Source organism: Stegostoma tigrinum, chromosome 4 (genome assembly GCF_030684315.1).
Source record: "Stegostoma tigrinum isolate sSteTig4 chromosome 4, sSteTig4.hap1, whole genome shotgun sequence".
In the NCBI taxonomy this organism is placed as follows: Eukaryota; Metazoa; Chordata; class Chondrichthyes; order Orectolobiformes; family Stegostomatidae; genus Stegostoma; species Stegostoma tigrinum.
Window position 1 is genome coordinate 129,334,942 of NC_081357.1, and position 24,479 is coordinate 129,359,420.

The 24,479-nt window shown below is 37.3% G+C and overlaps 1 protein-coding gene across 1 annotated transcript in view; it reads right to left on the reverse strand.

Moving 5' to 3' along the window:
* Positions 1–3,446: 3,446 nt before the first annotated feature.
* Positions 3,447–24,479, reverse strand: part of tmem214 (transmembrane protein 214) — a 42,213-nt gene continuing 21,180 nt past the window's right edge. The window contains exons 7-17 of the mRNA XM_048531494.2: positions 23,893–23,974; positions 22,882–22,983; positions 22,199–22,340; positions 20,364–20,455; positions 18,208–18,256; positions 15,876–15,989; positions 14,801–14,918; positions 12,475–12,571; positions 8,495–8,663; positions 7,620–7,771; positions 3,447–5,921 (exon numbers count right to left, since the gene is read on the reverse strand). Of these exons, the coding sequence (XP_048387451.1) occupies positions 5,795–5,921; positions 7,620–7,771; positions 8,495–8,663; positions 12,475–12,571; positions 14,801–14,918; positions 15,876–15,989; positions 18,208–18,256; positions 20,364–20,455; positions 22,199–22,340; positions 22,882–22,983; positions 23,893–23,974 (1,244 nt within the window). The 3' untranslated portion in view covers positions 3,447–5,794. The remainder of the gene's footprint in view (positions 5,922–7,619; positions 7,772–8,494; positions 8,664–12,474; positions 12,572–14,800; positions 14,919–15,875; positions 15,990–18,207; positions 18,257–20,363; positions 20,456–22,198; positions 22,341–22,881; positions 22,984–23,892; positions 23,975–24,479) is intronic.

The following is a 24,479-nucleotide window of genomic DNA, read 5'->3' on the forward strand; positions in this document are numbered from 1 at the left end:
TCTCAGTTTTTAGTCTATTTTGATAACTTCCTCTCCAACTCTAATTCTTCCCGCATTAATTTTTTGCCTTTTCTCATAGTCTGCCTAAACATCTGTCACTTATCTTTGCACAATTATATTGTTTTTTCCTTTGAGTTTAACTCAATGCCAAATTTGTATTAATCACAGGTGTTCGGGGCCATCCTTTGGAATTTTTTCTTATTTTTCAGTGTACCTATTCTGCACTTTTTTGATTATTTAGTGAAGCCTTCGACAAGATTCTGCCTGGTGGACTAATTAGTTAACTTGGATTACATGGAATTCAGGGTGAACTTGTCAATTGGACACAAAATTGGCTTGATGGTAGGAGAGAATAATAATGAAGGGCTGCTTTTCGGAATGGAAGTCTGTTACCAGCAGTGTTCCACAGGGATCAGTACTGGGTCCTCTTTTGTTTTGTCATTTTATATAAACGATTTGGGTGAAAATATAGGAGGCATAGTTAGTACGTTTACAAATGACACGAAAATTGGTGATAAAGTGGATAATGAAGGTTATCTAAGATTACAGCAAGACGGTAATCAATCAATCAAGGAGTGGCGCCATTGGAGTTTAATTTAGATAAATGCAAAGTATTGCATTTTGGGTAAACACAGGCAGGACTTAAACAATTAATAGTAGGGTTCTGGGTAGTAGTGTATAGAACAGAATGACCTGGGGGTTCAGGAACACATTTCTTTGAAATTTGTCAAAAGTAGATAGGATGGTTAAGGAGACACTTAGCACACTTTCCTTCATTGCTCAGACCTTGAGCGTAGGAGCTGAGAGTCATGTTGATCTTCTACAGGACTTTTAGCAGGTCTCTTCTGGAGTATTGTAGGCTATTCTGATCTTCTATAAAGGAAGGATGCTATTAAGTTGAAGACAGCTCAGAAAAAAACAATTGCCAGGATGGCACCAAGGAGGGTTTAAGTTACAAATTAGGCTGGGACTTCTTTCACGAGCACATAGGAGGTTGAGGGATGATCTTATAGAGGTTTAAGATATTTAGGGCATGGATAAGGAATGTGAATGGTCTTTTCCCTAAAAGTGTGTGTATAAAAAAAAAAGCCCTCTTGTTTTGAAAAGAAAATAAAAAGAGAAAGTTTTAAAAGTGTAATTATCCAAAACATTGACTGCTCTTTTCCTCCAGCTGCTGTTTGTCTACCTTGGATTCCAGCATCTGCAGTTTTTTTTGTCTCTAACCAATATTTGAAGTCTCTCTCTTTGAAAGCTAGCATACAGATGCAGCGTGTTTCTTGCATAAGTACATCCCACATGCCTTTGAATTGAAGTTTTCTACCATTTCACCCCTCCCTCATTTAAAATAGTATTGTTCTGCCTTCCAAACTGTACTTCAGATTTTGCCACATAATGCTCTGTTTGCCAAGTATAATTTATAGACCACTCCTCCATTCTGCCTAAATGTCACATACCCTTCCATATTAAGGTCCATGTCTCCATCATCCAACAACCATGTCTTAGTTACCTCAATTTGCACTAATTGTTCATCTGTTTTGATTCCAATGCCTATGTTCTGACCCTCCTGTTATTATTCATCATTTCCCATATTAATTCCTTCCTCATGCCTAGTTCACACTTTTGACTCTCAACTTCCCAAACAAATCTGGTTTCCATTCCTGAATTTAAAACTCATTCTACCTTCCCCGTAATGCAGTTCACAAACACCCATCTCAGTACAGTTCTGTTTTAGACCAATCAGAATGGTACAGATCCCACAGCCCAGTGTTGATCGCAGTGCTTTCACACTATCCTTCCAACAAGGCATCCATTTCTCTACGAGAGAGTGCAAGAAAAGATTGTGGGTAGTTCAGGAGAATTGGCATTGTAAGACAGCATAACAAAGTGTGGAGCTGGATGAACACAGCAGGCCAAGCAGCATCTCAGGAGCACAAAAGCTGACGTTTTGGGCCTAGACCCCAAGATACTGCTTGGCCTGCCACATTCATCCAGCTCCACACTGTGTTATCTTGGATTCTCCATCTGCAGTTCCCATTACCTCTGATACAATTGTATGACAGCATTTAGCTACCAACACAAATTGAGATTGTCCTCATTTTTCAAATAGTTGTTCGGTAGTCTCCTCAGCAGACTTTCATCCCAACCTCTATTGTAATTTTCTTACTTTTCCATTCTAACTGGAAATTAAATTTTCTAATTTTTGCATCCTCCAATTAGAAAATAGCTCCATATAGTTCACAGGAGATCAATTTTATTGTTTGGAATCAGCTAAACATAGATTAATGAGATATTGGCATTAATTGACCAGTTATCAACTAATTCAACATATATAAAAAAAGGTCAGTTTTAATATCATCATGGAAGAAGCCTTCCAGCCTGTTTTGGCTGTGCTGGTCATTTTCTAGCTCTTTGCCTGTATTTGCATATGCTCTCACATCCCACTTAAAGGTCAGTAAAAAAGTGAGCTTAGAATTGCTAGTTTTTATTTAGTAATAGCCCAAAAGAGAGTTTGATGCTTGTACTGGCCAAGAACATTCATAGAAGCTGTACTGCCCACAAATCCAGTGACTTGTCTAAATTAGGTCACTGCAGCTTGACTTGTGTAGTATTTGCAATAAGGACAATTCACCCAACTGGTTCTCAGGACAGTAGGAATGTTCGATTAGGACAGCTTGGGCAATCTAGGCCCATAGAAGAGGAGGAGGAAGATGGGGAGAATTTTTTTAAATTGATGGAGACAAATATCTGTCCTTGATTTCACATTACCAGTGGCATAAAAAGGATTAAAGTAGTCAAAGAAAACATTGAAAATGTTTGTTTCGTACAATCATAGCTGATCAATGAACAGATTCAACAGGCTGAATGGTGTACTCTGAAAATTATAACTATTTGAACTCAAGCTCATTCTTTGATCCCCTTCCGACATTCCTCAAATGAATTAACAACTTAAATCCTTTTTTACACTGCAAAGAGTTACTACAATCACAACAAGTCATATGTTCAGCTTAGAAACCAGAGCAGTGCTCTGGACTTTTCCTTGGGTTTCTTTTAGTCAGAGGGTTTATCTTTGACTTGAAACGACAACTCCATATACCTGCAATTTAACAAAGTTTCCTCCACTTTTAAAAACATCTGAAGATGTGTTTCAAAGCACAATTACTTGTATCATAGATCAAGTTGTACCATAAAGAAAGTAGAGCAATAATGGAAAATCTTCTCTTGTATAGGTGCAGTCAGCTTAATTCATCAGAAACCGAACAAATTAGAACCTGCCATCACAAAGTAACAGCTCACGTGGCTGGCAGTCAAATGATATACTCTTCCACTAGTCTGGGCATGGCAATTGAAAATTGCCCAGAGATGTACAATACCTTGTAGTCAAAATCAGCCTTGCAAAAGCCATGTTGTGACAAGAAATATTGACAAAGTTATTATAGACAAATAACAAAGATGCAGGGTATCTTTATTTTTTTCCACCAGAAATATTCATGATTGAAATTTACATTGGGACAATACACATTATCAATTTCATGTTCTGAAGGAGAATTAAACATTGTGTTGGTCAAATACATCCACTGCTTGGGTCACAATCAGTATGTACATATAGAATCAGTGTTTTAAAAAAACACCCTTGAATAAATTAGTCAATGAACAAGGAAACTATAAATCAAATCATAATGTCAATTAATAAAATGGGGCCAGATGATGAACCAAGTGAAATTTGCTTAATATTTTGGATAGACAAGGAGAGAAAGTGGTTAGAGAGCACTAAGATACAGGAAACAATTTTTTTTTTAATAAAACTACCACCTTAAATATAAATAAAGTGAAATATACTATATTCACATTCCAAATTAATTGAATAATACAAAATAAAGATTATATTTTCATAAATACACATGCAGTCTTAACTACATCTTAAAGTAAATAGTAGTCTTCTCAACCTTTCCCATAAATTTATGGGCATAATTTAGATGAACATTAGTTGTAGTTCTTATTGGAAAAGAAATAATGGTAGAATGACAAAAAACACATCTATAATTATCTCCATATCACTTTGGTCTCCCTTTGAAATGGATGAAAAAAATTCAAGTACGTGGCCAACTGTAGCTTTTTGAAGAATAAATGCAAGATAAGATCAACACAGATGTGCATTACATGTACTATATTTCACACATTGCATTTGTAACTGAAATGATTACTATGTTTAGGAGGATAGTATCATATTTTTAAAAAGCTGTGTATGCAAACAAACAAATCTTCGAAAAGCAATGGCAGTAGGAGCAGTTCCTTTCAGCCATACAATCTTCCACGTAAGAGCAACTGGGCAGACTGAACTACTGAGCCAATCATGCAGAACCTACAATCATGCTTGAAATAACTTCACATGTTGTTATCAATACTGACACTGAACAACATCACTGGGCAATGTCTGCCAAAAACTGAATCACAACTTTGCAAAGGAAGTTATTAACAAACGTCTTCAGATGTAGTGCACCAGCTACAATCTTAGAAATCCTCAAACAAAATAAATGGAACATGACTTGGGCATATTTACCAAAAATAATTTGAATGTCAAAGGAAGTATCATTACCCAAGGTTTAGACCAAATGGTGATATTGTGTACACTAGTACAAGACAGTGTACTAGTGTAAATTAATGCATTACAAAACCCACATGCTGTTATGCAAGAATTGGACGTAAAGGGATTAAGCAAGAGTAGGATAATAGCAATGATTTACACTCTGGGAAATGACAAGACCTCATTTTGGACAGTTATTGATTACATCATTTGTATGTGTAACACTGGATTAACAGATTAATAACAGTCCCAAACACAGGAAGGGATGCACTGTAGGGAGGGGTATTTGCTTCAAAGTATCTCTGGCTGGAGAATATTATGGAAGCATTTAGTGATGTAACTACTTCATCCTGTTAAACCATAGTTGAAGTGATGCTATTTATACTATCATTGTTTACCACAACTGACTAGGATTTTTTAGGCCATTTGATAGGATGACGCATATCAGATATTAACCAAATTTGTAGAAATTCTGAAGTGCTCATTTCAGGCAACATATCAGGTGTTTATGATGTTCATGAATTAGATACTACACTGCCTAGAAAACTCTTGCTAAATGAAAGAGGGTGTCACCAAATCAATAAAGCAACCATTTTCAAGTTTCTGAATAGCCAAAAGTTGATGAGTACTGTTGAACCTAAAAGCTAGATTTGATAACATTTACCACATTCTTCCATAAACCCCTCAGCCTGCAGAACAAATGGCTTCAAGAGTAATTTACCTTTTATAATTATAAACAAACTACAGCAACACAAAGTTAGCCATCAACTGTTGCAGTTACTTAAAAACACACAAGTTGTTCCATTAAAATTGAACATGGCTGGTTCACGTGGCATTGGTTTTTAAAATACTGTAATCTTAAACAGTTGAAATCAGAAGTCTAATTATTGCAGCAAGAGAATGAACAGCTGTATTATCACACTATAAACATTTGAACATTGCAGCTTTAAATTGAGTTCATTATCCAAAGTTTCACGTGCAGAAAGAAATTTGTTTAGAAGACAGTTATAACATCCGAGTTTGAAGAAAATTGGATACAAAATACATGCATTGAATGAAGTAAAAATTGTTATAAACAGAAAATTAGTGGCATTTGTACTTTTAGTTCAATTAATTCTCAACTTTCTCCACAGCAGGAAGCAAGGTCAAGTCATAGGAATTCTTCAATGCAATAATTGTTGCTTTCAAAAAGGCTTGGAATATGCTTCTTGTTCAATGATTGGAGATCATAGAGGACGTCCAGTTTTTGACAGTAGTCATTGTGTTCTGGAGATAACTCCATGTTAAATGTATCAGGTTCACAAAATGTGTTTTCAGACACTCCCGACTGATTTCACCCCTGAAATTTGGCAAACATGCAATAGATTAAATACAGAATGTTAAGAACTAGGAGCAGGAGTAGGCACTTCAGCTCAAGCCTACTGTGCCATTTGATAGGATCACAGCGGATCTCATCTCTGCCACAACTCCGCTTTCCATAACCCTCCAGCCGTTTGAAATTTCAGTCTTCTCCTTTAAAATTTACTTAATATCCCAGCAAAACATAGCCAATTGTACATTTTCAGACCAGACAGATATCAAACCGTGGCTCTAATCAAATTGTAATCATGAGAAACTAAGAATTATTGTTCGGTATTCTAAAAACCATTGGAAATCAGATTATAGTTGGACATCTTGGGCGTGATTTAATAAAGATCAGATTTGCTTAATGTTAATAATTTAAAAAGAAACTCTTCACTGCAATAAGCAGTTCTTATAACCAAATGGTTTCCACTCAAAGACTGCATTATTTGCTAATTCGTAAAACCTTATTTAGCAATACAAGATGTAAGATACACAACAATATCTCACAAAAAGCAAAAAAAATGCATGGTACAATATCACATTCAGTCGTCCAGCAACAGTATAAAAGGTGGTAGCATCTACAAAATGTAAATACAATCACATTGCAAATAGTTGTGTATTATTTAAGCAGCTTGTTTCTCCCAGAGCTTAAGGTCTTGAATTTCCTTCGAATTGTGGTGGTATATGTCAGTTAGATATATAAAAAAAACCACCACAAACAGAAGACCAAGCAGCATCTCAGGAGCACAAAAGCTGACGTTTCGGGCCAAGCCCCTTCATCCGAGAGGGGGAATGGGGAAAGAGGGTTCGGATCTCCCTATCCCCCTCTGAAGGGTCTAGGCCCGAAACTTCAGCTTGTGTTCCTGAGATGCTGCTTGGCCTGTGTTCATCCAGCTTCACACTTTGTTATCTTGGATTCTCCAGCATCTGCAGTTCCCATTATCTCTGACCACAAACAGAAATAGGGCAACTAAACAAAAAGAATTGCAGTGTTGAAGATCTTCAACACTTGCAAAAGTTGCCGGAGGGAAAAAAAACAGGTCTCTCAGCTTCTGTGGAAGGAAAGCAGAATGAACATGAGTCCAGTGGCCCTTCTGAACAGGGAAGCACAAATCAAATCAAGTTGATGCCAAAGCCTTGCCCATTTGAGTAAATGGGAGATGAGCCAAGCACAACATACTTTAGTTGCAAGTGCAAGTAATTGGGTTGAGCAAATCATACCTACCTGCACAAATTCTTCGTTAAGCTGCCTTTGAAGAAATCAGAGCAGCAAATCCAAAAAAGGTACATAAGTTAAGAATGCAATAGTGTACTACAGTTGCGACCGAACTGTTTAGTACTGGAAAGTGTTCACTTCCAATGTATAGTCATCACCACTGTACCCAGGAGAATAGTTAAAGGTATACCATCTACGTATGCAACACTGTCAGGTCAGCACCTTATTGCCAAGCAGCTGTGATAAGAAATCAGATGACATTTCAGGTTGAACAACCCTCCCTCAGTACTCAACCCAAAACATTAACCCTGATTTCCCTCCACAGGTGCTGCCAGACCTGTTGAGCTTTTCCAGAAATTTGTTTCTGATTTACGCAATCTGCATTTCTTGGGTATTTATTTCATTGCAAAGATTGGGCTTTAATAGGTAATAATTTGAATAGGTCAATAACAAGAAAAAATCCAAAAAAAAACTTACTCGCAAGAATTAACAAGTTGCTTCCACCATTCTTTTATTACCATTTTGATATATTCTAAAGCTGGTAATATGTAATTCTGAAGTACGAAGAGAAGCAATTCCTTGACATATTCTACAAACTGCAACATTACATCTGGGAGACTAGAATGAAGCTGTTAAAAAAGAAAAGTCACAGTATGTTATCAGTATTCAGACATAAAAAAGACACATTTATGCTTTCGACTGATCCCTGAATTTTAACAAAAGTGTAAACAAAAAGGAAGAGCCTAAGAAGTCATCAAGTGTAAAACACAGCAGTGCGACATGATTTGAATACATGGCTACCACCAGTGGATACTGAACAGAGTTTTTTGTGGTCATTATTAAAATTAGACAAAATGAACTTGAAAACAAAGGTAGGCACTTGTATCACCATCTTTTAAAAAACTATTTAAAGTAAGTGCTCAGCCATTAGGATACAATGTTGACCTTTAGCTGCAATTTTCATGTTAGCATATTAGAATTGGGGACAGATTTAATAATCCAATATTATGTCACAGTTTTCCAGTGTGTAAACTGATCTCGCACAGAATAAACCCAGCAAATTATGAGTCACCCAAACGAGTGAGAATGGGGATGAGGATTTAGTGACTCTTTATATCACAGATCAAAAAGTAGCAAGCCAAAATTTCCTGCAGAAGACAGAAATTAAAAAAGTCCATGATCTTATCAATTCTCCACTGCAAAAACTGTGGAATGGCTGACATTTTCCAATTTATCAGGACTTGATAACTAGCACTAATTAGGAACAGAATCATCATAATTGACAGATTTAACAGAATCCAGAAACTTAATGAAAGACTCCCTAAAAACCTACTGCAAAACCAAGTACTTACCCATTCAGTAAATCTGGGTAGATTTTCAACAATCCATGCCATACGAGTTGATATTGTGTCCTTTGTATATATGATTAGTTCAAGCAGCCTCCTCCAAACCAACTCAAGACTTGGTCCAAACATTGTTACAGCTTCTGAGTAGTAATAAGGAGTATTTGTTTCTATCCAGCTGTGAAAATAGAAGGTGTAAATGCAGACTGATATTAGAAATCACATTAGAAAAAAGAGAAACCAAAAAAGTGAATTAAAAAGGATGAGATAGAAAATACAAATAAGAACTTAAGTTACTTAATGGGGTTAAAGTAAGACCAAAGTGCTAAGAGGTCTAAATTAGGATTATAGTGCACCTGCATAAGCACATAATCTAGTTAAAAAATTAATGACCTGCAGGCATAAACAAGTACATTGGAATATAATGCAGCAGAATATAAGTGAGAAACCAAGATCAGGGAGGACTGGTTTCTGAACTTTCCTGTATGAAGGAAGAGGAGGGAAAGGTAGATGGTGTAGTCATCCTGATGGAGACTACTGCAGTGGGAGGAGAGAGAAGTCAAGGACAGATTTGAATAAAGCAACAAGTGGTTAGTGTCAAGCAATTGTTGGATATATTCTGTAGGTCACCTTAAGAGGCAAACTTCCAGGCGTGCAACAGCTAGAGTAGAGGTAACAGACTTTAATTATCCCAATGTAAAGTGAGAGAATTGAAAAGGACGTAAAAAGGCAGACGTGATGAATTTCAAGGTTGTTCATTTCATTGAGCTTGAATGTCAGCCATGATCATAATGGTACAGCAGTAACGAACGAACGAACAAACAAACAAACACGAATGGCCGACTCCTACACCCTTAGTTTCTACACAAGCAACAGAATTAAACAGTGACTTGTACAAGTGTGCATTAACTCGAGAGCCAGCATAGCTTTGAAGTCATTCAGCATTTAACCAACTTATGTTCGCTCAAAAATCTCAAAAAAGGAGCCTGATGAGGGCAAAGTTCATGTGCTGTACAAAAGATTTCCAAAAGGACAAAGATAAAATGATCATCAGCAAAAGGGCAATGACAGCACTGATATGTAGCTGACTAAAATGAAAAGAAACAGTGGTGAATGGTAATTTTTTCCAAAACAAGGGAAAGTATACAGTGGGGGTCCCATGGATCTGCAACAAGTATTGTGAACTGATGGAAGGATTGCAATAGTCTTCAAGGAAGGCATGGCTGGGTGCTGGGCATGTGGCAGCTGGAATTTCAATGTCAAGAAAAGTTGGTAGAAGGAAAGCCAGACAAACCTGGAAGATGTGCACACAAAACTGAAGCCGACAGAAGACCAGATTGACAGTGATCAAAAAGAAAACACATACAGAATCCTGGACTTTACAATTCAATGCAGATTGCAAAAAGAGGAAGTTAAGAACATTTATGAAACACTCAAATCAGGCTCACAGATTAACATTTAATTCCGTACAGGGCACTTTAGGAAAAAGGTGAATGCTTGATGGTTCATAAAAGATTCTTCAGATCCAAGATTAGTAATTCAGTTGTGATTAAATTGGAGAAGCAGGAGTTACCCTGTTGAGGAGGTTGAGACACCTAAATCACAATTGTTAGACAAATTAAGTTAGGGAAGAACTGTTCCTGCCGGTAAAGTTGAAAGATCAAGGCTCAAGAGGACACCAGTTTAAAAAGGGTCAGTGATAGAAGAATCCAAGACAAGACTTGGACAAGTTTTTTTCTCAAAGCCTGCAGTTAGGGTAAGGAACACACTGAAGGAGACCAATTCAAATATGGCTTATTAAAAAAAGGGGGAAATGAGCCAGGCAAAGGAATAAAATGTAGCCTTAAGAATAGGAGATTGGAAGTTACAGTTTCTTTCAGAGACCAAGACCAAACAAAAATAAGCCAATTGATTACAGCAGCAGTCCATTCTAGGTGATTCTGTTGTGATTTAGTGACAAATGACAGTTTAGCAAAAGGAAGGGTCATAAAAGTCAATAGAACTATATAGTTAAGGATTCAGATCCTTTTGGCTAATAACTTTACTGTATTGAAGATTCATACTGAATAGAATATTTCAGAGACATTCAGTACATAGTTTGTGAACAACAGGGCTGTGCCAAGCTGGACAGCTAAACAATTATACAGGTGACAATGGGAACTTTCCCAGACCACTTGAGGTCAGTTGCAATCAAAAAAATTCTTGTAGGCGGAGACTAAATATAATGAATGCAAGTGCCAATTATGAAGGCAAGTTCATCTGTATAGATTCTCTTGCTAGGTGAAATCTCAAGATGTGGCTCACCCCTGCTCCAGTAATTTATCTTCAGACCTTGCTCTGAAAAATCGAGTTCAAAAGGTGATGCCTTTCATTACAAGATCAGGGTCTCCCTTAAAGGCATAGAAGCTCACATTCCAGAACCGCCTCAGATCTTGCACACACTAGAACCTTCCCCCAACCTGTGAATCTTCAAGATTCATGGCGCTGTTATATTCAAGTTCCGCTAAATCTTAATCACCTCCTATAGTTACCCCTCATGTGTTATCAACTAGAACAACTATTCAGTTTACACATTCATCCAAAATTAAAGAGAAAACAAACAGGCCAACAGAACAAGTCAAAAATTAGATTTAGAGAATATAGGTATAAAGAAGGTGGAAACAAATACTGGAAATTCCACAAACAGTCCCACAGCTCTGACAAACTCAATTTGACTAGATTAAAAGTTATTGAAATTTCTCAACATTGTTCTATGAAGGGTTACAGAACTTATAGTAATTTGAGATTAGACATTTCTATCAAAACACAGCAAACTTGATTTTAACCAGCAACTTACCATCAAGTGTCCCTGTTGATAACCCAGCAAAAATTATAACTCAAATACCACAATGAGTTTTTTTTAAAACTTAAAATCTTCCTTTCATCAGCCATGTCAATTTTTAAAAAAAAAACAAAAACAATACAAGTTTTTGCACTGTTTACAGCCCAAGTGTATTTCTTCACAACTGGATTCCAGCTCTTCAGAATAGCTATGGTATGAAAAGCAGCCATATGAAGGTGCCTTTGATATTTGTTCTCACAGATGATCTGTTGGAAATTGTTTAGGGTGTGCAGCCATTTGTGTGGATAATCATCTTTTCATGTTAGCGGCAAACACTGACCTGCTCACTTTTGGAGGATGACCACCACCCATTTTCCATTAGCTGCTGGCTATGCAATTACAGTTCTGTGGCAAGTAAGTCCATTATAAACAGAAAGTAAGTATCTCTGATGAAGGGTCTAGGCCTGAAACGTCAGCTTTTGTGCTCCTGAGATGCTGCTTGGCCTACTGTGTTCATCCAGCCTCACATTTTATTATCTTGGAATTCTCCAGCATCTGCAGTTCCCATTATCTCTAGTACTACAGATTTGCTGGTTCTTTTTAAAAGATCAGGAAACTGAAGCAGTTCCAGATGACTATCCATTGAAACGGAGCCAACATCTCTTTCTCTTCTCACTGCTGCCAATAAAGTATAAAACAGTGATGGGTTTACCCACTGCATGGTTTCGAATACTTTGTGTTTTTATATTGATTTTAGGTGTGTAGTGATAATGTTACATAGATTGAGGTATGTTAATGCCCCAAAGCTTTGCCTGGCCAGGGTTTACTGTGGTTATGCATACCTCTTGATTATCCATAATATTTGATCAACTGGCACACTAGTGGTCCATAGGTATTTGTTAACAAACAATTTGCTGTATTTAGAGTACACTGATTTACAGAAAGGTAACAGGCAAGCTTATGTTTATGGACTGTTTTCACCTCAAATTTCATTTACTGAAGAAAAATGGCAATTGACTGACCATTGATCACTTCAAGTGAAGACAGCATTTTAATGTAATGTAATAGATAAACAAAGAGTAGCCATTCAAATTTATTTTGTACGAAGGAACAGCTGAAAAGGCAAAAAAGGTCATTTTTGCTCCAAAGACACCATCTTTGCACTAACCTGTATCCCTGCTTAGAATAATGAGATATTTTATTCCAAGCCTGCTGAGACACAGACATCATTCCTGACTGCTGTAGTACATGAGCAGATGACGATGCTAAGGGAAAGAAAAGTTGTTATCAAATCAGTCAGTAATAAAAAAGGGACTCACATTTCTCCATTATGTACACCAGTCGTTTCAAATTGTTCAAGTCATTAAGTGAATACAGGGCAGACATGAAAATTTGCTGGTCTAAACTCTGCAATTTCAAAAATCTGATCTTTAAATGAACTTCCAACTTCAGGCATTGTGAAGAAGGTGCTTGTCAAAGTGGCACAAGCTAGATATTAGTTTTCTCACTTAGATTTCAATAGTGAAAGTCTTGGAGAGCAGGAACTAGACCAGCATGCCATTATAAATAGTAGAACAGTGCTGCCCAATGCATGCGAGTCTGCAGCATCATGCTGATCAATGATTCCCCTTCAACAAAGCAATAAACAGTAGCTTACAATCCAATACCTCTTGCTCCAGAGGATATGCATTAAACCCCCCACCCCCCCAGATCATATGGGACAGAAGGCCAGAGTAAGCTGACAGCTCATGAAGCACTCCCTACTGCATGGAGGACAATAGCACCAACTCCCAGCCTGACCAGGAGAGCTGAAAAAACAAATTACAAATTGATTGTTTATAATTTCACTGCTAAGTCATACAATTCATTTACCCCACATTAATTCTCTTCCACCTAACACCTTTGCCTGTTCACTTGACCCTTTTACTACTTTTATCTCATCAGGAAACTTTGCTCAAACCCAGGAATTGAAGATGGACTGTTAAACTTTAAAGTTTTTTAAAATCTATGCCTTGTTATTAATGTAGGCACCACAGTATAGCAACTTAAACACCACTTTTCATAAAAATAAATCAGTGACAATAAAAAGGACCATTTGGATCTAAATTAGAAAGAGAAGGTCATTCAACCCTTTGAGCCTACTCCACCATTCATGATCAGTAGATCTACTCTCAATAGCCTGTTCCTGCTTCTGGGTGAAGAAATTTCTCACCTTGGAGAGATGGTTTCCCCTCCTACCCACCCCCCACATATATCCTTCAATTAAGGCCTCTATTTCTTGATTCATCCATCATCCAGTTTTGACTGGTTAGGATTCAAGGTTTTTAAAAATAAGACCCCCCACTCCCCCACCCCTCATCCTTCTGAATCCCAGCCAAAACAATCCAGTTCAACTTCAAGTCAATCCAGCAATTAGTCTGGTAAACCTTCACTGCACTGTAAAGAGAAATCGTTCCTTTGATAGGGAAACTAAAATGGCACATAATATTCTCAGTATGATATCACCAAGGCCTTGTATAGTTGCAAAGTATCCCTGCTTCTGCAATCAAATCCTCAACAGCCAGAGTTCCAGCGTTGAATCTGTGATACACTATGTTATATCCAGACAACCTGAAAGACACCCACTTGTGTTTCTTGTATCCAGCCAAATCTTTTCTTCATACCAATATGCTACCCCATAAGCTTTGATGTGGCATCTTATCAAATACATTCTGCAAAGACAAGTGCAGTACATCCACTGGTTCCCCTTTATGCAAGCATGTTACTACCACAAAGAAGACCAACAAACTTGTAAAATAATTTCCCCTTCCGAAACCTCATCGGCTTTGCCGAAGTATCTTGAAAAACGCAGCAAGTCCTATAATGCATTTCTTTTATATCACAGGGTCAAAATTTTGGAAGTCACTTCCAAACATACAACATGGACTGTAGCAATTCAATCTGATGGCTAGCTACCACAAGCAAGGTCATATTTAAATAAGGGCAATAAATAGATTTAAATCAGTGACACATATATCCATTGAACCACAAAGTTGTGTTTGAAAACAAGATTCGAATCTGAGCCAAAATAAAACCATTAGAAATCACAAGGTTCCGATGCAAGACTAACCTTGGCCCATTACAAAATATAGTTGAAAACAGACAAAATGCTCGTTAATATGAGAAATAAAGATTAACATATTTACTTTTCCTTCTGTACCAGTCCAGCGATAAGCACAGTAAAATAGAGATTTAGATAGTGAACTTAAAAAACCAAACAAAAACAACAGAAGCCACCTTAACACAAAGCAGTTTTCAATAGATCAGTGTAATCTCTTCTTGGAAACTTTTTTTCTATATCAGATATCAGAACTTCACCTATAATAAATTTCCTGATGCTTCTCAAACAAAAACCGTGAACTTTAATACAATTATTGATTGCAAACAAGAACATTGACCATGAAGTAATTCAAAGCCAAAGAATAGAAATTCACCCAAAGTGTAACTTTACCAACCATTGAAGGATCCATGTGTTCGGATGTCATGCATCACAAAGCCTGCTGCAAAAACAGTGAGCACAAGTAACAGGCGTAACCACGGGAAGCCACCACCTTTCAGTTTCTGCAGGAGATTCTTAAATTGAGAGAGAGATAGAAATCATGCAATCTTAAAAATAATGAATACACATTGGTTAAAACAGAAGCTAGTGAGTGACAACCTGAATTTGCATAGCATTCACCACATTTGATCAAAAGATGCTTCGCAGCAACAGAAATCACAAAAAAGTTGACTCCAAGCTAAAGGGGAAGATTTAATTTGGGTGACCAAAAGCTTGATCAGAAATTAGCTTTACGAAAAGCATTTCAGAAGAGATTGGATTTCTGAAAACCTGCACAGCAGCAGACCTATATAGCTTAAGAGACATCAGGCAAAAGATAAGGGCTGAAAGAAATGGGGTTGATACAAGGCCACATTTAGAGAACACAAGACCTGAGGGTTGCAGAGTTGGAAGAGGTTTCAGAAATAAAGGAAGGTAAACTGTGGCTTGAACACAAGTATTTTTTTCCAGTGAGGCATGAAAATTGCCAAATGAAATGAATCACAAGAATGACAGGAGAACCATACGTAATACAAGTTAGGATATGGCAACAGCTTCAGATGAGATCCAATTTAGACAGCGTAAACAAAATTAGGAATACTTGAGTTGAAGGTTAACAAAACTACGAGGGATTCAGCAGCAGAAAGATTGAGGCATGTGCGAGTACCAGCAATAATAAATGGTGTAATTAGATGACCGTCAAGATGCAAAAAGTTAGAAGTTCAGTTTAAAATCTTTAAGTGCCAAGTTTGCAAACAAGTAATCCAGTTCAGCCAGGGAATAACATTTATGAAGGAAGCCCAAGATGCTGTTGTCATGTGGTTGCTGTTCCAGAGGTGAAAGGATAGGGGCAAGATAAAAAGCCATAGCAGTCTATTCTAAGGCTACAAATAGAAAAACACTTGAAAGTAAATGACTCAGACAAGGGTAGTCTAACCCATCTGATCAAAATAATTCTAACAAAACAGCAAGTATAATATTCAGATTCTTACATTGCATGCAGTGTTACAGGCCTGTATTTCTTGCAAATTTGCAGTACTTTTCCCAGATAGTTCTTCATTTGTAACTTTAAATGAACGAATGGTTTCTTGCAGAGATTTCTGCACCTACAATTAATGCTTAATATTAAAAGTCAGTTCAAAATTTATGAAACAAAACATACAACTCTCTTGGACTTTTCACAACTAGCACACATTCATGAAGTCTGTCATAATCCATAGCTCCCATCACTCAGGTACAGATTTCCACTACATAAAAGAGGGGGGATTGGGCAAGTGCAGAGGTTGGATTCACAGAAGCCTGAACTTGGCAATGTCAAAAACAGACCTTTTGGTCCTCTCAATCCACAGATGCCACCCCTTTTAAAAAAAAAGTTATCAATCCAAATGCAATGCCAAAAATGTTCCAGTCTCTCCAAATCCAGTCACTTCTTTCCCAATCTAAACTGAAAAGACCCTTCCACTCTTACAGGCACTCATCCAGTATCTACTGAGGGCCGACCTCAGGGGGCACATCCAGATTTGGGGGGGGGGGGGGGGGGGGGGGGGGGGAGAAATCTAAAATAGTTCTCCTACTCCTACATGAGATGCTTCTATTCAAGTAGGAGAAATACTTTTGAATTTCAAGTGGCTACTCTCAAAACAAAATTGAAGAAATGGCTAGTTCAGATCCACATAACCATAAACACCTTGTTTTTAAGTAGTTTATTGTTCAATTGATAGTGAAAAACTCAGAACAGACGCATTTTATCCCCCACCTCCAACCTGAAGCAGGTGGCCAGTCAAGACCATGCAGGAGGCTAATTAGATACTTTCAAATCAACTGTTCACAGATGTAACACGTGTCTGGAACAGCTGAAACTTGAACTCAGGCCTCCCAGTTCATTGATATGGATACCACCACCACAGAGGAGCTCTTGGAGCCCAGTTTTTTTCTTTTAGAGGCAAATTACTTAAACTATTGGTTGCAGCATACTTTAAAACTGCTGATCATAAGAACTGCAGATCTTATCCACCCTTCGACATCTATATCTATCCATCAATTTATGACTTCGCATACTGCAGATGAAGGCTTTTGTTATAGCCAAAAATGGGGTTTATTTGTAACTTGAGATTACATGGCCTTGAGTTGGCTTTACCTCCTGTGTGATTCAATCCATTCAATTATCCTTAGTGACAATAATTAAATTTGTTGGAAACAATTATAAGACTTCTGCATCCAGGTCCAACCAAACAAGTCTAAGAGTCTTCCCATATAAAAATTTAGCCCATCATCATTTTTCCCCCATTGAGACTAGCAAATAATACTCAACAAAAATGTTTCATAATGCACAATTTGGGACCAGCTAGCTGAGCAAACTCAACTGCAAATGGGGCATTATGGGGCTGAAAGCAGATAGGAACAAAGCAGACATGGGATTGGAGGCATTGCACAGAAAATAAATACCAACATTACACTGACTCGGTTTCAGTATTATAAGTGTAATGCATGTGCATATTAATGGAGAAAATGATAGCAGTCAATAATTAGTAAGTTACATTCAAGAACACTAACTTCCTTCAGTTTTTAGCTTTGTGTCAATCACCATGGAGAGACACACAAAGTATTGCACATAACATGGCTAGAACACCACATTTGTTAAAATAGGAGCATATTAAGAGATACAAATAATAATTTGCTATTGGATTGATCATTTACTATTCTACAATCTGAAAAGTAGCTCACCCAGAACCTACTCACTTTTGCTAACTTTTACCTAACTAGTTGTCGTAACAGTTAAAACAAAAAAGCCCAATGTAAAGCACCTGAAAAGTGAGATTTACAGCAAAATGTAAGCAGGTGTAATAGAAAAATCTACATTATCAGTAAATCAAGTTATTGGAATAGTACAGCAATAGATAAAAGTAGAAAAATGAAGCATTACATCAGAGCAAAAGGCACTCTTACATTGCAAAGAAGAGTTTAGACAGCAGTCAACTAAATCCACAAGGATCAGTTGTTTAGTAGTTACGTGACCCTTCTGAATAAGAGTTTTGCAAAATTTCAAGTTAGGGAAGAATTCCAAAGCAGACCACCCTGAACTTTAGATGATTATGTCTGATCTGCAAGAAGTTCCTTTTCCCAATCCATTTAATATGAAGGCTAAAAGATATGCTGAGTTTTGTACCTTGATCAGAAAACAAGTCTATAATTACTCATGGCAAAAAAAAAGGCATCTGAAATGAAAACAAAACTATACTGCTTAAAAACAATTTAAAAAGAAGCATTTTCTGGATGTGCAGCTGAAAGTATTAACTGTAGTTGAAAAAAAAAGGAAAAAGTTACCTTTGCTGGAAGGTTGTTCCAGATTTCCAAAAGATTATTTAGCAAGAGACTGAAAAGGAAACAAAAAAACTATTTAATTGAATTAAATGCAACCAATATTACAGCTAAAAAGTGTTACAAAAAGAGGACTAAGAATTAATACGACATTCATAAGTGAAGAGAGATCAGGAACTACAGACTTGATTCTGCAAAACATGGAGAACAAACTGAATTGGGATGGCACAGTGCAGCAAAAAAAAAGTTAACTGCTAATTCGTGGCATGTCAGCTGGGTGATTGGAGGTGGTGATGCTGAGCTGCCTTCTTGAGCCACTACAATCCATTTGATGCAAGTATAGCCCCCTATGCCATTAGGGAGTTCTAGAATTCTGACCTAGCAACATGGAAGGAATGGCTGTACAGCACCAAGTCAGGATGGGGAGTGGTTTGGAGGAGAACTTGCAGGTGGTGGTCTTCTCTTATCTGGAAGGAGAAAGGCAGCAGATAAGCGTAGATGCAGTACCCCAGAGTTTGGAAGGTGCTGTCTAAACGACTTCAGATGAAATTGTGCAGTGCATCTTGTGGATGGTACACAGTGCTGGTGAGCAGTGGTGGAGGGAGTGAACATTTGCGAATGTGATGCCAAATTGGGCTAGCTGCTTTGTCCTGGATGATGTCAAGCCAGGGCTGTGGTGTTGTAGTCAACCCGGCATATGAGAAGTAGTATTTGGCTACACTGGTCTACAGGAACTGGTAGGCAGCCTAGTTATTCACTGCATGATTACTCGGTTTGACCTGCTCATCAGAAAACAGAGCCCACCCAGTTCAGTTTCGGGTCAATGGTAACCACCAGAATATTGCCAGTGAAGGATTTAAGTGATGGTAATGCCACTGCATGACAGTGGGCGATGGATAGATTCTTTTATTAGACATTATAATTTCCTGGCACTTGTAACATGAATAAGTACTTGCCACTTGCATACCCCAAAACATGGATGTTGTCCAGGTTTTACTGGATTCAGACATGGACTACTTCATTAACTGGGATGTCACAAATGGTACTGAACATTGCACTAACATGCCCATTTCTGACCTTTTGATGGAGAGAAGGGCAGAGAAGAATTGGACACAAATTTTAAAAAGCTCAACATCAAAAGCAGGTGCCAGATAAAGTAGTCGGTCAAAATTTTTCTAAAGAGTATGCTTTCAGCTTAAATTATGTATTCTGAAGGGAGGCAAATGTGGAGATATTGCAGACATTTAGATGTGAAAGTCTCATTGGACTGAAAGCATCAACTCCACTGATGCTACCAGACCTGTGAAGTTTCTCCTGCATTTTGTTCCATTTTATAAAGTTCTAACAGAAATCCAAATTTGTGAAACAACTGCTAACATGTAATGGTGTGCAACAAGCTCTAAAACACCTTAATGTCGATGTTTTTGTGTCAAAAATATTTAGAGATGTCCCTTAACAGCCTTGCTTTACTTGAAAGCTCTAACAAAGCAAATTAAATTTAAGCAAAATATCAGAATGCATTAACTACTGTGAAAAAAACACTCCTTCACTCTACAAGCTCCTTGCATCCATTTGTGATCCAAAATTAAGATTTAACCAAAGAGTATAATCATGTCACACACCAAAACATTATCATCTGGTGACCTATCAGCATAATATGTAATTAAAGATACTCTAGGTTGCTGAAAATTCAGAATTACTTTGTAAAATTGGAAGAATTAGAACCAGGTTTCTTCACTGAATTACAAGTAAACTAGAAATGTTTCAGAAAACTCTTGTCTAATTTGGAGGGGAGACAGCATATGAACAATCCCAAGTAATTTTGTTGCTCACTTTCCTAACCAGGTTCAGCCATCATTGTGACAGATAGCTTGGGGAAAATTAGATATAATGATTGAAAAGTAAACTATTCAAAAGAGAAAAGAAACAGTCAAGAATTTTTAAAATAAGTATTCACAAGAAGCTGCAGAAATTGCAAATAGAACAGCTTACAAAATTAAACTCAAGTTAGCAACGTGATCTGATATAGGTTTGACAAAACCAACCAGTTACATCAGTTTACATGGACACAGATGACTGAAATTGCTTTAACAAAAACACGGATTTCTATCCATTCCTACTCACAGATCCCCATGCTCTGCTCTAAGTGTTAAACAAATCACCTGGACTGAGAGAGATGCTTGGTGTACAGCTGTCTCCATACACTGAAACTGTTAGAATCTGTGGTTAAGCATTCAACCATACATTTCAAGAGCTGAAAGCCAAGAGGGGGAAAAAAAATACATTTGTTAACTTCATAATATAAATAAATTCAAGAGATACAGAATTCAGGTTACTTCAAAACTTTACAAAATTCTAGATTAAAAGTTCACAAAGGACAGAGTGTTAATACTGTGGGTTTCCACTTCAGGGGAGGGCAAAATACTGACATGGCCAGGAAATTGGCTGAGTGACAAGAAAAGTACAGATAATGTGTAGTACTCAAAATGGCAGAATGTGACCAGTGATATCTCAAAAGAACTGTTATGGCAATTATTCATATTATTAAGTTGGAACATAGCATAGGAAGTCTTATGTCCAAATTTTCCAACGATAAAAGTCAGGCAGCTTTCTAAATAATAGTCTATCAATAGCCCTTTGTAATTTTATGCTAAGTGAAAAGGCAAATTTTGACCGATAAGAGAGCGATCGATGTAAGAAAATGGAAGGTTATTCACTTTGGACCAAAACAGATATGTCAGGAAACTTTCTAGATGGCAGATACCCAAAAGAGACTTGGGGGTTCAAGTGCATTCATCTTTAAAATGTCATGAACAGGTGCAGAAAATAAATCAAAGTGGCTAGTGGAATGCCAGCCTTTATATCTTGAGGACCAGAGTATATAGACAAGTTATGCTGTGGCTGTACAAAATCCTGATTTGACCCCACTTGGATGGTAGAGCTGATTTGGGCACCATACTTCAAAGGATGTATAATGCAATGGATGCTGTATCTGTTGTTAAATTTTTAAAAAAATTTATCTTTACATTTGTTTAAGTCAAAAAAAGTATAAAAGGAATATGGGCCAAAGGAAGGTCTATGAAAATAAGCTACATATCAGGCATGATCTCACTGAATGGTGGAACAGGCTCAAGGAGATGAATGGCCTACTCTTGCTCCCAAAATATTCTGATTCCAAAAGATACATTTTTGAATTGATCAGTTGTGGTTTAAGTTCAAGTTCTTGGCTGGCACAAGTAGAAAACCCAGTAAAGAGATGATTGAAAGTAAAATTGGTGACAAGCTGGCAATTTCTTCTTGCTCATTCATTATACCACATTTCAACCCAGAGCTGACCTCTTAAAGAGATGAGACACAGACAATCTGGAACTTTGTCCAACTGCATCTTCAAGAGCCGAGAAAGGTAACGTGCATAAGCTATTGGAACAAAGATGTGGTGGTGATGGTGGAGGAGGAGGAAGCAGCAAAAGGCAAAAAGAAAAAGACTGGTGCCCAAATGTGCATAATTTCAGACTGGTTTTACAGCAACTGAACTGCACTGAACACATGCTTATTGTCATATATGTAGCTCTTGCTTTCAAAATAAAAACTATTTTCAATTAATGTTCCTCAACTGTAAATGTAGAAATTAAGAATTCAAATGTCCCATCCTGAAAGCACTTTTGATTGTTGGTAAAAGATATTTATGATGGATTGGAAGCTAGTTTCACTGATATTAACAACAATCCAAAGTTTTTCCTCAAGCATTGTATATTTTAAGGATGTAGTCCAGGCAACTTTTCAAATTTCAAAACAAACTTTCCTTCAGTCTTATAAACAAAACCAAAATCTGCAAGAGATGTTACAAACCTAGACTAGTCTGGATCAATCTTAAATGTTAACTGTTATGAATGCTTTATGGGAAACAATGCAGCAAAACTGGGTACTTGTTCTCCCAAAGTGGTTTGTTAAATTTTTACCGTATTAAAATATATTTTAGAGACATAACAGCAGGCACCTCTTTCTTCATCTCTGGAGGGCAGTTGGGAGTTGCTCTTGATAAGAAAGAGGGGAAGTAGGTGTGTAGTGTAGAGTCAGGTTTTGCACCAAATGCCAGCACTTTCAGCCGAGGATAAAGATGGCGTAATTGATCCTGTAAGCTGAAAGAAAACCAGAAAATTGACAGAGAAGCTAAGGAACCAATTTCATCACTTCCCTAAAGTCACAAGAATTACATGGAGATTGTTGCAAACCAATAACTTGTTCTATTGACATCAAGTCCTAAATGGTTATTTTAAACTATGAAAGGTCCAGTTTACAACATTCACAATTTGCATTCCCCCATCTTAAAAAAGAATACCAATACACTTGTAAATTGTCACTAATATGATCATTGCAAGACTTGGGACTTCATCTTCTCATAACTGAGCTCTTTCAGCCTTTAAAAGAAAATGCAGTTGCTTTTATTTTAAATATGAAAGGCACAGATAATAACGCCACTTTTTCCAAATCACTGAAGGGAGGCAGAAATGTAACTACACCTCAATATATTGAAAACTAACCTTATGTTAGTAACATCTGTTGTGCAAGTTATGTAGTTGGAAATAAATTTAATGCGTCAATGAATCACAAAAAAAAAATTGGAGGACAGACCTCAAACTTGCAGTTTCCTTAGAGTACCAAATTAAAATTCTAACTTACTTGGGTGAAAGTGAGTTGTTGGGCATGTAAGCGAAGTCCAGCAATGGGAAAAAGTCTTTTGGTCCAATTATTCCAAATCCCTTGGACAGATTAGAATGCATCCTGAAAAATTAAAAGGTAGGGAAGGGAAATATTAAATTAAATCTTTGAGATTATATTTTGTATTATAAAAGATGCAACACCTTCCTATGTTTAACACACTTTTCAAAGGATAGGGATGTAATTAGAGGGAGCAAAAATCAGTTGCCTGAATATCATGCTGGAGTGAAGTCATGCTCTCTAAAATGAAGTGGTTCTAAAAAAAAAAATTTGGCATTTGGTGTTTGGCATTCCCAGATGGGTCAAGTGAAAGCAGGCCTAATTCTTCACTTCAACTTTGTATGAATGCCTACAGGAAGCGGTTTTTGTTCTGTATCTTTCGGATGCAGATAGATATGTTGTTTATTGTCAAGTGGATCAAGGGTTACGGGGAGAAACCGGGTTGAGAAATCTATCAGCCATGCTTGATAAGCAGAGCAGACTCAGTGAGCTGAATGACCTAATTTCTGCTCCTATGCGTTATGGTCTGAAGTGGGCAGCCAGTTTGGTTTCAAAAAGTCAGCAAGTTCCATGCACAGGCTGTTGAATTTCCTAATTTCAATTTCACATCTTGATGCAACACGTCTGAACCAAATCTTTGGATTGCAAGTCCACTTAACCACTGGGCTACTCGTGCCAGGTATGTGAGATTGCATACTTCAAAAATCAAAGTGTCAGTTAAAGCTAATTGCAATATCTAATATTGAACAGGCAGAGGAAAAAAAGATTAGCAAACATCTCCAAAATAAAACTCTTTTTAGGTCATATTGGACATTTTTTCTGCACAGATGTGATCAGGTCAGAGTTTACCCAGCATTTCCTTTTTGAAAGTCTCTACTAAATTCCTGAGATATTTAGCTGATTCATATGTTGTGAATTTTACAGGTTTTGCACATTGAGAATTCTCATTTAAATAGTTCTGTATATACTCACATTAGCAATCGATCCAAATAGCTAATTGCATAAGCAGACAGAGCTTTGACACCCAATACAGGAAGCATGATGTTAAGCCACACTAAAAAAACCACAAATAGAGGAAAAGAACAGTGTTAGGAGTGTTTTTTTGAGTTTGAAGGATGGTGGAAAGTGGGGAAAAAACACCAGGTTTCTGCTGCATTGAGCAACATTTGCGCTAAGAATTTTCTGGAGCTGGAAAATACAAGCCCGATCAATCTTCGAACAGAAACAAAACCAAGGTGAGATGGCTGGAAATCGACAGATAAGTTGAAGTTAGAGTTAAAAAGGAGTTCAGATAGCAACCCAATTGAGGAATTGTACAACACTTCAAAGTAGAAAAAGTGGAAGGGAATAGCAGATATGAAAGTGGATAAGTCCCCAGGCTCAGATGAGATGTAGCCCAGACCACTGTGGAGGCTTAGAAGCAGACTGCAGGGGCTCTGGCATTAAAATCTTCAAATCCCCTTTAGTCACAGGAGTGGCTGGGGCCTGGAGGACAGCTAATGTGCCACCATTTTTCAAGAAAGAGTGAAGGATAAACTAGGAAATAACAGGATATTGAC